Source organism: Micropterus dolomieu, linkage group LG05 (assembly GCF_021292245.1).
Source record: "Micropterus dolomieu isolate WLL.071019.BEF.003 ecotype Adirondacks linkage group LG05, ASM2129224v1, whole genome shotgun sequence".
Classification (NCBI taxonomy): domain Eukaryota; kingdom Metazoa; phylum Chordata; class Actinopteri; order Centrarchiformes; family Centrarchidae; genus Micropterus; species Micropterus dolomieu.
In genome coordinates, this window is record NC_060154.1 from 3,118,202 (window position 1) to 3,130,855 (window position 12,654).

The following is a 12,654-nucleotide window of genomic DNA, read 5'->3' on the forward strand; positions in this document are numbered from 1 at the left end:
ATGAGCGCAGCTTTGTTCAAGTCCCTGCTGCCTCTAAATGTGTATGCATATTTGTGTGAATGGTGAGGAAAATGCAAGACAAACGCCTCCACAAGAAACTCTAATCTGGCTTTGCAGTGGCAGCCAAGAGGTTAGAGATGTGAGTGGAAGGTCGGCAGTTAAAATCCAATGACCTGATGGGAAAATGTGGTCAAGGATTGTGAATGTAATGCTGCAGGGGAATAACCAGTAGTATAAACAATAGCAGACTATGCTTTAGAGGTGACCCGGAATAGTTGAAGATTCGGTAGAAGGAGCCTGATTTGACTCACAGTCGAATCTTTGCAGAGCCATTATGAAACGAGGATCATACCATTTTGGCTATATGGGGGTACATAACGTCGGTCTTTACATACAATTAGTGTTTTTCTCCCAGTAAGATAATACACAGCCTATTATGATATAAATATCAACATACAATACAGTAAATAAACATGTGAAAGGAAGAGGTTTTTAACCCTTAAAGTAGGAGACACAGAGTTGTGTGTGAACTTTGCAGGACGTTTGATCATTTATCACTATTGATGAAGCTCACAAAGAATATTAAATCGTTTTTAAACAGCAAGCTACTTGGAATACACCCACGAGGAGACGCGAAGTGCATGCAATTCTCTGCGATTAAAGATTAAAGCGGAGATACCATGTCTAATTGTTTGTTCGGTTGACCAACAGTCCCAAACTGAAAGATATTAAATTCACAATGATATATAACAGAGAAAAAACAGCAAATATTTGGCACTTTGCTTGGTAAATAACTTGAACAACTGACTGACAAACAAAGCAGTCATTTGTTATATTCTCAGTGTGAATGTTGGCTGTTCAGTGGAGTCCTGTTTGGTTGTGATCATTAATGTTCAGCTTTAGTCCTTTATTCCCTCTGCTCGTCTGGTGCAGACATGGTCATTAATTTCAGCACTTTGATGGTCTGTTGTTGTGAGTGTTTGTTTATCTGTGAACCACTAAGCCCGCATGTCTCTGTCAGCACCATTTCACATTAACACAACAAGCTAAGCTAACTCCTCACAAGTTAATACTCTGTAGCTGTTTGTGTGGCGCATGTGTGTCTTTTATGCATGTGTGTCACTGAATGCATTTGATCAAACTAAGATTTTGGATAAGTGGACACCCATGTGTGATAGTTTCAGGCTTTCCACTCGAGTTTGGATTCTGTCAACCAGGATTCAGCCACATAAGCGTTAGTGAAGTCGCCACACATCTGTAGTCTACCCCTATAAATTTAAAAACTGCAGCAATGCAATTTCCACAAGGCCCAGTAAAGTTTTTGCCTTCAGTATGGCATTCAGCAGTGAAACACAAGGTCAGTTTGAGGTCATGTGACTGACTTGACCGGTGAGGAACAAATCTTTTTGGGCCTAAATGCTTGTTGCCTCACCTGTATGTTTAGGACCATTATCCTGCTGCATTGTCCTTGAAATGGGGGAATGTGTATTAAAAGGGCTACAAGTCCTACTCTGTCGCCCAAATATGGATGTAAACATCCTCAAACAGCCTTAAAACTAATAGTCAGCACTTTAACCTCATTGTAAAATTCAAATAGTTGGAGAAAAGTACCAAAACAATAAATATTGTCTCTGTTCTATTCCTTAAAGACTAAACAGTATGTTATAACCAACCAGCAGAAATATTTTTAGGAGCCAGAGAATGTGTAGGTGTGTGAGACATTATTTGGCTAGGTCTAAACCAGGTATGTGTGTGTATTTAAGTGTTTCCCTGTAGGTGACAGACAGAGCTTGTAAAGAAGTGTATTGATCTGTGCTGTTCCCTTGCTGTCCCAGTAGTTAACCCCAGTTTCAAACAACATTCGCCTGTGACAGGAAAATCGATACAAGTCACCATTGCCTGCTCTGCTTGGTACGACTGGTAGGCAACATGGCCCTCAGATGGCAATGACAAGCCCCATCAGACAATTAATTAGTGGTGACAGGAGGGAGGAAACCACAGAGTGCGTGAGAGCAACAAACTGAGACAGAGATGAAGATTTGAGATCAGACTAGACCCAGCAATTCAGCAGTTTAAAGCATAGAGTCTGATACCAGAGAGTGAAATTGAATTGTTTAAAAGACCAAACATAATAAGTAACACAAGAAGGGTCACTTTAAGATTATTTTGTAAAATAAGGCTTATGTCATTTAACAAACATCAATTGATGCCTGCAGCAAACACAAAACGTATCATACTGGCAGCCAGGATCTGCTCATCCAGGAGCAAATGTGATAAAATTGCTTTGTACAGGGATTATGCGACAACCAATGTCTATTTCCTCATGGCTTGTTCAACACTATTCCAGCCACGATTCGTGTGTCAGGGAGCCTGAGACTTAATGACCTAAGACTAATGCTACGATAAGTGAAAGCTGGCATTATGAGGCAAAGCGGAGTCATCAGCAGAGACTGGAGAGAAACCTCAACACCACCAACATCAAAGATATGTGCCAAACATCACAGGCTATAAAAGCAGGAGCTCCTCCATCATGTGTGAGGCCACATTACCAAATGAGCTTAACACCTCTTATGCTCGCTTTGAACTCCTCAACAAGGAGTCAGCCGTAAAGTCTACTCCACCTCCAGAGGACCGGCCACCGTCAGTATCCACAGCAGATGTGAGGAGAGTCCTGCTGAGAGTGAATATGAGTAAATCAGCCGGGCCCGATAACATTCCTGGCCGTGTACTAAAAACCTGTGCCAATCAGCTAGTTGATGTTATAACTGACATTTTCAACGAAATTACTCAAGTACTCATTTTTCTGTATTGAAGTTGGCAACCCTAACCACAACTGACCTCACTCTCACATACACACCAGAAACTACAAATACACATGCACCTTCTTCTTGCCAGAATTCGACTCTATCCCATAAATTCATTAGAGGCTGAATCAATAACTAGTTAAGAATGTAGGAATGAGTTCAAGCTTTCTAGCAAACTACTGAACCTGCCACACAAATAACTCACAAAAGAAACTAATTTCCCTTCTGCTTCGGTGTGTGATCTCACTACAGCCCCCTGAACAGATGGTTAATATTAGTCATTTTCTGAAAAGCTGCTCCTTGTAACTCTCTCTCTCCATCACAGGACCTTCACATGGGGATTACTGACCTCCAGCATCTTTGTCGAGGTAAAAGGCAGAGAGGCCTGTACTTATTTTTGCAACCACACAACATGAATCGCTAATAGATAAAATCAGTAACAGGAGACCTTTGAGAAATACAGTATGTTTGGCATTTTGGAGAGGTCAGATGAAGAGCTGGGTTCAAGAAATGACAGGGGAATAAGGTTAAGGTTGCACACATGTGAGAGAAATATAGAAGATATGAAAGAGAAGAAGAAGACATAGAAGCCAGAATATTTACCCCAGAGGCTAGAACAGAGAAAAGTGTCAAGAGCAAGCTAAGAACAGAAAAGAGAGGAGTCTTAGAATAGAGAAATGCAAAAGAGTAAGATGCAGAAAGAGAAAACAGAGTTTGTGCCTTTGTGCGTCTTCGCAGGAACAGAAAGGAAAATACTGGAAAGTAAGGGGAGTTTGACTCTTTTTCAAAGGACCACTTCAGGGTTAGGACTAATTGCAGTTGGACAAAAGGTCCAAACTGAAGGTTGACGCAAAATGAAAAACATTTGTGTTCACAAATTTTACAGAAGAACAATGTGCCCCAGGTCCAAGAAGAAACTGTGCTCTTTGAAGTGTTGTTTTCACACAAAAACAAGCTTTAAATACGGAGTCAAAGAAAAAAGAAAATATTGGGTTCACCCAATTTTGGCAAAGTGATGCGAGGATGGTGAGTTTCACCAGCTGGCAACACATGTTGATAGGATTTGAATGTTTTTATTTGTCTTTCCTGTTATTTTATCATACTTGTTGTTAGGTGTGACCTGAGAATGTAGTGATAATTCAGGAAATGAAAAAAAGTGTATATGCTTGGTTGAGAAACAATGCCTCAATCTCAAGCTCGCAACGTTGCGTGAATGCACTTGGTTTTAAGAGGTTAAACACATTTCCGACCACAAACAGCTCAGACTTCAGTATTTCTCTGGCCACCGAATATTCTCCATTCTGATAGGCTGGTCTATTACGAAAGAGCTTGGATCCATAAGTAATCCATTACAACTGTGAACAGTACTTTTTGGGTATTATCAGTTACTTAATTAACTTCTTGGCTCTGTGTGAATATTGTAAATTCTTGGTGAATTGGTGTAAGCTGTATGTTCAGGTTTGAGCATTATTTATTATTTTATTTTATTTTACAAAATTTAATTTGACAGGTAATGGAAACAGTTAAATGCAACCATCACCTTGTTGATTTCTCTTTGACTTCATTTTGTCTTTGTGTTTACTATGTTTTGTTTGGAAGGCTTCTTTACTGTATGGGCACAAACCTCCCCACCTTTAGGAGAGGTGACAAGTCATCAATGTGAATATAGACACTGGACTTTGGCTTTCTCTTTCTTACTTAAATGGTCATTTGTGGGTCAAGGGCACGAGGGAGGACATAATAAAATAAACGTAGTGATAACACCAAATGATCCCTTTCACTGCTCTCCAGACAGGGCCCTGTCTCCAGGCCTCCAGGTAACCTCTCTCTACACAAATCAAAATGTGATTAGGCCTGATATTGAAGTAATTGCATTTAACTGATGATTTATTACAACAGGTCTGAATATATTTTTCAAGGGCGGTTTCATTATATTTTAAATTATCATATTATCTGACGTTGATTGCATCAGTTGCTGAAATGTGATTTAAATGGCATTTTTATACTCTACAGCTCCCTGTTAGAGATGAAACATCGGTTTATATAATATCTTTTAGCTGTGAGTTTGTTTCTTATTTTTATACCTTGAAAAAGTTACTCAAGTCTGATTTATAATTTCTGGCAAATGTTTAGTTTCAATTTAAATGAAAAGAAGACATTGCAAGTGGAAAATGTAATGACAGTGCACCCTAGTGCTGACCATGAACCTCGACGTCCACAGTTAGAGTTAGGCCAGGCACCTTTGTTGCACGTCATCCTCCATCTGTCTCTCCCCTCATTTCCTGTCATTTCTGTAAAAACACCATATTAAGAATGGACACACATTCAATTCAATCCTATATCAACAAGTAAAATCTGCTTGTTTGGGTGCCTGGGATAAGAGACCACTTCATCCCTAGTTACCCAAATCAAAAACAAACCCAGGACCAGAGCCAGGCTGAAATTATCTTCAGTGTATTCTGAGGGTAGGTTCCTGGTTTATTGCTACATGTCTTAGGTCTGTGAGACAATTTATCTCTGCATCATCATCATCATCATGAGGAGAAAAGCATGCTTTTTGAGGTTTTCCACAAGTGCAATTTGGATAAGGTCCAAATTTTGGACCCATGAAGACATCAATCTGGTACTAAACATTGAATAGCCTTTTTGTGTCAAAACTGTGTGTTTTGCTAGAACCACTGGCCCCAACACATTTTACAGAGATTGATTCAGAACAGTTCGTACAAATTTCTAAACAAACGTTCAGACAAATAAAACCTATGATTGAATATCTGTTATCCTTTAATACAAACACCCTCAGAAAGCAAGTGGCTAACTGGGAGTTAGTTTACTGGACTCTCACTAGATTGGTTTGATCTTATCAGGCAAAGGCTCTTTGCAAAAGATAGTGAGCACATTGAGCATTTGCCTGGTTCCCCTGTTGATTTGACAGGAGTGCTCTGATAAACTGGGGCTACAGTTTGTAGAAAGAAAACTCTGTGGCTTTCGTTGTGAAACAAAACGAATACTTTAATACTGCATTGTGCTTGAAGGCCATACACATAGCTGGGTTTAAACAAACTAGACCACTTTTGGCTGTCATCTGTGAGCTGCTGTTCTGGCACAAGGGAAGAGTTTTTGTTTACGGGATGAATAAAGGAAACAAACAGTGTTCCTCGAGGTCCAACTAATCCCAGCTTTACATAAATTAAAAAATATGAAAATGTGTGGACAAGTGAGAAGAGTGCTAACATGCTCTGACTACCAAGTCAACAAATTGTGAGGAGACAAAAAGAGGGGCGCCTGCAGAAGTCAAGGACGGAGCAGCCCAACAGTTCTGTGGTGATGACGTAGAAAAAAAAGTTCGTACATAAAGTACAGACACAGAGATTTTTTTATCTAAAAATAGTCTTTGATTAATAATGGGCTGAGCAAGAAAGGACATTCCCTCTCCAAACCCAGGGACAGTAATAAAGTTCCTCCCCGGGTCTGGTGTTCGTCTTTGCTCAGCAGAAGAGTCACTTTTCACTCCAGCAAGGACAAGAGCTCATCAGTCTCTCCAGTCCCAAACCCTGTCGTCTTGTTCCTGCCAGCTTGACTGACAGCTACGCTCCCAACCCTGATGAATTGAGAGCCAACCCCTGAACTAACCTTTGCTTTTGGTTTGATTTCATGTTAAATCCTGACATCTTCATGAAAAAGTCAGACTAATTTACCATTAGATTTTTTTTTTTTTTTTTCTGGGGAAAGACTTTTAAGGTCAACTCCCTGATTTTGTTAGATAGCTCCCAAATCTCAAATTTAAATTCAACAACAGAGAGCTGGGAGGAGATTTTGGGGGTGTAAGTGAGTGTGTATGATATATGGATAAGAGGTCTGTGCATGTAGTCAAGAAAAGAGGCAAAAATAAAGGAAGGAAACAAGGGATGAATTTTAAGGTATAAGTGTACATGAGTATGCATATAGATTAAAGATTAGATTCACACTGTTGTCTTCTGAGACGTGTATTACAGGTGTGACCAATAAGTAATACTTATGGCATAAATAATATTCTTACGGTGTGTTTAGCGAATTACCATCTTACATCTTACTTTATTATTTATTAATGCGTTTTAACAATTTATCCAATACTTTTAGCTATTTCACCATTTACCCATTACTTTAAGCTAACATTTTTTGTTTATCCATCATCAACTGGTTATCCATTACTTAAAGCTAACTATGTCAACCATCACTTCTACCACACTGTTTCAACTTGTCTGCTCGCCTGCTAGCTACTTTTCAGGCATTCTCAACACGTGGCTCTCCCCTGGTTGAGAATCCCTGCCCTAGCTGAATGCATGCACTGACTCTCTGAGTGTGACGGCTTGGACTCTGATGTTAAAACTTGCCAAGAACCCCAGTAGTTTCTGGTGCCTTAGTACATTCATAGAGCTCTAGAGGGATCGGGATGCATTTTTGGCTCACTTTAACTCAAGCTGTAGCCCTGATCCAGGACTGTCCGACAGTCTCGATACTTAATACAACATAGTAATAACACTAAATAAATTATTTAATAAATAAATAAAAAATATATAGGCTATTTTTTTAGAAGAACAGACACGCTGGAGGGAGGGGGTAGTTCTTATAACAATTATTACCTTGCCTCTGGTGATTTATATTTTTCACCAAACTGAATGATTTGTTCAGGATCCCTGTGGTAGCCAACCAAGACTGTGATAAGTAGTTTGACCAGTTTAGGGCTACTGAAGTTGTCCTTACCTCAGCTCTTGCCACCTTCAGTGACTTTGCATTAGTTTATTTATGTATTTGAGTTTCCCATTCTCTTATATGAAACTATATTACACCAAAATGTTGATGTACGCCTTGTATACATAATTGTGCACGTCTGACAGTGGTTAGTTCGCTACATGGTTATCACTACAAAGTGGTCTGAAGTGCATGGACAAAAACAGGTCAAGGCTATTGTGTTTTATCTTGACAGGATTGTTCAGGGGAGGAGGTTAGTGTATTACACCGCTATTTCATCTCCCAGACAGTCAGGAGTTCCCTGTCTATTGAGAACATTAAGCAGCCTCAGCGTCTCCTCGTCCGTCCCCCAGCCAAAGATCTCCATCTCCTCCTCATCGTCATCCCCCTCATCATCATCCTCCCTGTCATCGCTGTCATCTGTATTTGACTCGTACTCTGAGGCGATACCTGACTCGCGAAAGCTGGCAAAGTCCAGGCAGCCCAGAGACTTCACGTCACGGGACAACAACTTTGCTGTGCCCTCAGACACCTCTTGACCTTTGCTCTCCGGCCTGTTAGCCTTGAGCAGCGGGGGAGGCGTGGGGAGGCGAGGAGCCGGAGGCCCCGGCAGGAAACGGAAACACTCCAGTTTGAGAAGACACTGGTCCCTACCTAGGGGGCTTCCCAGAGTCCCATTCGAAGACGTGAAGGCGTTGCTGGTCCCGTCAGTGGTGCCAAGCATGGGCAGGTTGAGGGCAGACATCTCGGGTTTAGGTGTTGTAGGGTCGCAGATCACTGAAGTTACTGTCGATCGGAAGGTGATCTCCAACAAACTGTCCTGAGAGCCCACTGGAGAGATGAGGTAAGGTAGAAAGGAGGGGAAGGAAGCAAAACAGTGATGAATGAGCAGTAAAAGTTCCACTGTGCCTTCATTTAAATTCATTTGCTATCTCCCCTCCTGCTGGATCATGGCAGAAGAATAATGTATGTAATATAGATATCTGTGAATTGTGGCAGATATCAGATTACTGCTCCTTGAAAATTCTAACAAAATCAATCACTCAGTTACTAATAAATCAATGTGTTTTTATATTGGGTAACAAAACATGTTTCAAAGCACTTCATCATCATCAGGCTGCTCAGTGAAACATGTTTTGTTTCCTTCTACATGGGCACAGAGAACGAGAACTGGAGCTCAAAAACAGAGAAAGATACACTAAAGGAATATTCCACCTTTTCAGTATCAAATACTAACCCCAAAAAGGCACGAAAGATGAAAGTTTGCAGTTGGCTACTTCATGGAGGGCGGCAGCTGTAGTCAGTTTGGATTCACAGCAGTTACTGTAGTGTTCTCAAAAATCAGTAACATCAATCAAAATACCCAAAGACACTTCTCACACGACTACTGCAGTGTAATCTGAAATTTGAAGTGTGGGAAAAGCTTTGCGACACACATGGAGCATGAAAGAAACACAAATGAAAAGATGCAACAGAAAGTTAGCGGGGATTCACACCGAACACAGCCCTGTGTTAAAACAGCACAGGGGGCTGCGTTGGTGGGGGAGTGTTGTTTTAGGCATCGGTGAGACATAAAATACAGTTTGTGTAACAGTTTAATGTCAGACGCAAAAGTGCTGCACGACAGTTGGTAATACTCACAGACAACTCTGGAAAGTTATCTCGGCAGCAGCAATTTTAAGTCATGACAATCGCGGGGTAAACATTATTAATACTTCCCAGAAGACCTTGCAAAGCATTTCAGCAAAAGCTGAGCCAGGTTAAATTTTTTTGTTGGGCGTCCCTGCATCGGCACTGCTGCTGCGCCAATGGACTGGTTCCATTCAAATAAATGAGAGGGGTGTGTTTTTTTCCAAACTGAATGCAGCCTTACTTTACTGGACCTCTTCACTCAGCACCACAACACAAGACAAAAGAGCAGCGACTAAAAAACCTTATTTTTTTACTTTAGATGTCTTTTTCCTGCAGTTGCCTCCTGCTTGAATATGTGTTTTTACTGACTTTTAATGGCTCGTAACAGCTCCTGTCCAGTGCGACATTACTGAAGCAGCCAGTAATACTTATTAAGTAGGCTGTTTCTTAATCAGTTTGAAGATCATTTAGTCAAAACGTTTTACCACAAATCTCTCACACTTATTGTTAATTTGTCATTCAATCACTGATCTTTTTTTGAGGCTGACAACATCAGTCCATACTATATTTCCTCACATATAGTCTTCGTTTTGCAGGATGATCGCACCCTAGCAGCAGAATCCACTTTCTTGTGCGCTCCACTCCAAAAGGTTTTAGCAGTGCTTTATGTAAATCAATGAACTGCAGCTGAGCTAATTTACATCCTTAGTCTTAGTAAATACTGCTAAGACTGCTGTGGCTCTGGAGGTAGAGTGGGTCATCTAATTGCAGGGTTGGTCGTTCAATCCCCAGCACCACATGTTGAAGTGTCCTTGGGCAAGACACTGAACCCCCAAATAGCTCCTGATGGTCAGGCCAGCACCTTGCTAGCTCACTGACATTGGTGTGCTTTGGATAAAAGAAAAAAGGAATCCATTTACCAAATACCCCACTAAATTGAAAAAATTGCATAAAACAACTAGAAACACAAATGATATTGCTTCCTGAAAAGTCCTAAAATCAATGTTTTTTAGTGATTTATTCGTAAAACGACAATTGTTTGTAATATACTAAACATACAGATCATCAGCAGAGTGGTTTAAGACGTTTCTGTGACGTTTTTGCCATGACTCCGGTTATCCACTGTAACTACTGTGACTCCTAAACTATCTACAGCTTACGCAATAGAGAAAACATCTAACTTTCCAGAGCCACTTTCAAACCTATAGGAGGTCAGTTTTGGATACGCAAAACGTATATTCAGCAGAGTATTCCTTTTAGAGGCTTTCTAGTGATCAAGCAATGAACTGGTCTTAAACCTCCTGAATGGGATCGCCACCTCTTCTCTATTAGTCAGACCATGTTTTGTGCTGTAAAATTCTACTAAATGCTGTGAAAATGCTGTGAAATAGACCTTTCTCACGGGAGACATTTTTGATTGTGGTAGCAGGAAAAGGACAGGTGTAACTAATAACATGAATGACGGTTCCTTTCCATTGAGGTGTGTCAATAAGACATGCTAGTGAGCCAGCATGCACAAAACTGCACAAATGGACACTCTGACACACTACAGATGAAACGCAGTCCTAACTGATACTGTTAGTTGTGTGCCTGTGTCTGATAAGTCACAGGTATATTGCTGTAAATTTGTTAACAATCCATGACATATTAAGTGCGTCCATGGAACGGTTTCCCTGACCTTGTGCAAATTTAGGTGCATTTAAAATGTGTAACATGCAGAGGTGACAATGAGCAAATACTTTCCCCACTGAATCTCTGAAATGTTGATAAGATAAAAGATGTTTCTTGCAGGGTGACAACTGGAGGGAAGGCTGGATTGCAATAGTGCTGAGAAGATTGTCTGTCTGAATAGCTGATGAACAGGCTTAACAATATGTGAAGATCTGGGGAGCGTGATGAAAAGGACAGAGGGGGGGTGTGGACGAAAGAATGGCAGAATGTGTGTGGTGCATGATAAACAGAGCGGCTGATACGACAACAGAATCTGGTCTCACACTGGTGCTCAGAAGGTTTAATGTAGGAATTTCCATTTACAAGCCTGTCTACGTCTGCAGTACCCTCACTCTGTCTGCTGTCAGTATGAGTGCATACAGAGCTGAACATGGCTGTCGTAGATAGTACTGCTGTGTATGTGTGGCTGGATGTTTGCTCTGCCGCATGCGAGGATTTTACCTGACAGCGGTAGTGTGAGTTGACCTCGAGGTGGTGGCGTAAGAATCTAAATTACCATCTGTATGCCTCCGTCATGTCCATCTTTTATTTCTTTTTTCTTATCATCAGTGTCCCTTTTATGGTTTAGTTAGGCCAGCTTTCTTTCATAGTACGTATCTGTGGGAGTTTTTGTCTTTGCCTTTACTGAGGATTGGGAAGGTCGGTGTTTCAGGGAAACTAGGCAGGTGACTAAGGACAGGCCTATTACAGTGTGTCTTTCTGACACGTTACATTGTCTCATGTCCTTTGTTTATCTTTTCCTGTTTTATGTTTTGAATAAGTAGCGAATGGCGTCTTACATGGTGTTTTAGGAGTATTGATAACTACCTAAAGTTTTTTAAGTAGTAGTAGTCTTTATATAAACTTGAAATAATCTTATATTACAGTTGAAATGTGGTTTATGTAGTATATGATAACAGAGGACATGTGCTGCTTGTGGACTATTTTGTATCATTTGTTAGCCAGTGAAATCAGGTAAGAGGTGAGGCATGGGGACCAGTATGTAGTTTTAGGTGAGTTTGTTAAATATTCTGAGATCTAATTAATAGGCTTGGTCATTGGTCACTACTGAACTAGATCTGTCTATCATTAGGTTTACTATGATACACAACTTGATCCAAAGGCAGGATACAAATTTCTAAACATTTTCTATAATAAAACACATTCAAAGGTAGATGTTCTTATAGTATTTAAGAGAACAAAGGCCTGTGTTGCACATGACCAAAATATTATTTTACTGTAAGTGAATAATTGATGGGCTGTTGTTTGTACTGTTTGTGGTGGATGCTAACCTGTCTTTACCTTTCTGGGTCAAAATCAGAGCATAATAGCTAAAGCGTCCAGACGTAATGTTGTGGCTGTGCAGCTCTTACAGACACCTGTTGCTGGTGTTATTTCTCCTACTGGCTACCAGCAAAGGGTGATATCAGACACAAATGGTAAAATGCACATCCCTTCATATAAAACATACATATGTGTCTGTTTCTATGCAGCTTTGCACACTTTATATGCCTGTGCAAGTACTTTAACATGTCAGCAAGTGCGCATTCATGTATATGAAAACTCCAGCATACAGTATGTGATTTACTCACTGGAGTTGGGTCCAGACATCTTGGTCTCAAGCTCCTGGATCTGTTTAACCAGCAGGGAGATGTGCTGCAGCAGGTCTTTGTTCTGCAGCAGCAGCTGGTGGACTCGAGCCTGGGCCTCCAGCCGAGCCGTGGCCTCTGCACTCAGCTGGTCCTTCAACAGGTGGACCTGCACACAAGGAGGTGAGCCA

General features: G+C 40.8%; 1 protein-coding gene across 1 annotated transcript in view; it reads right to left on the reverse strand.

The window, feature by feature from the left end:
- The window catches only part of LOC123971083 (carboxyl-terminal PDZ ligand of neuronal nitric oxide synthase protein-like), a 223,364-nt gene that overhangs the window by 21,229 nt on the left and 189,481 nt on the right, over positions 1-12,654 (reverse strand). The window contains exons 9-10 of the mRNA XM_046049669.1: positions 12,467-12,632; positions 8,187-8,363 (exon numbers count right to left, since the gene is read on the reverse strand). Coding sequence (XP_045905625.1) covers positions 8,187-8,363; positions 12,467-12,632 — 343 coding nt within the window. The remainder of the gene's footprint in view (positions 1-8,186; positions 8,364-12,466; positions 12,633-12,654) is intronic.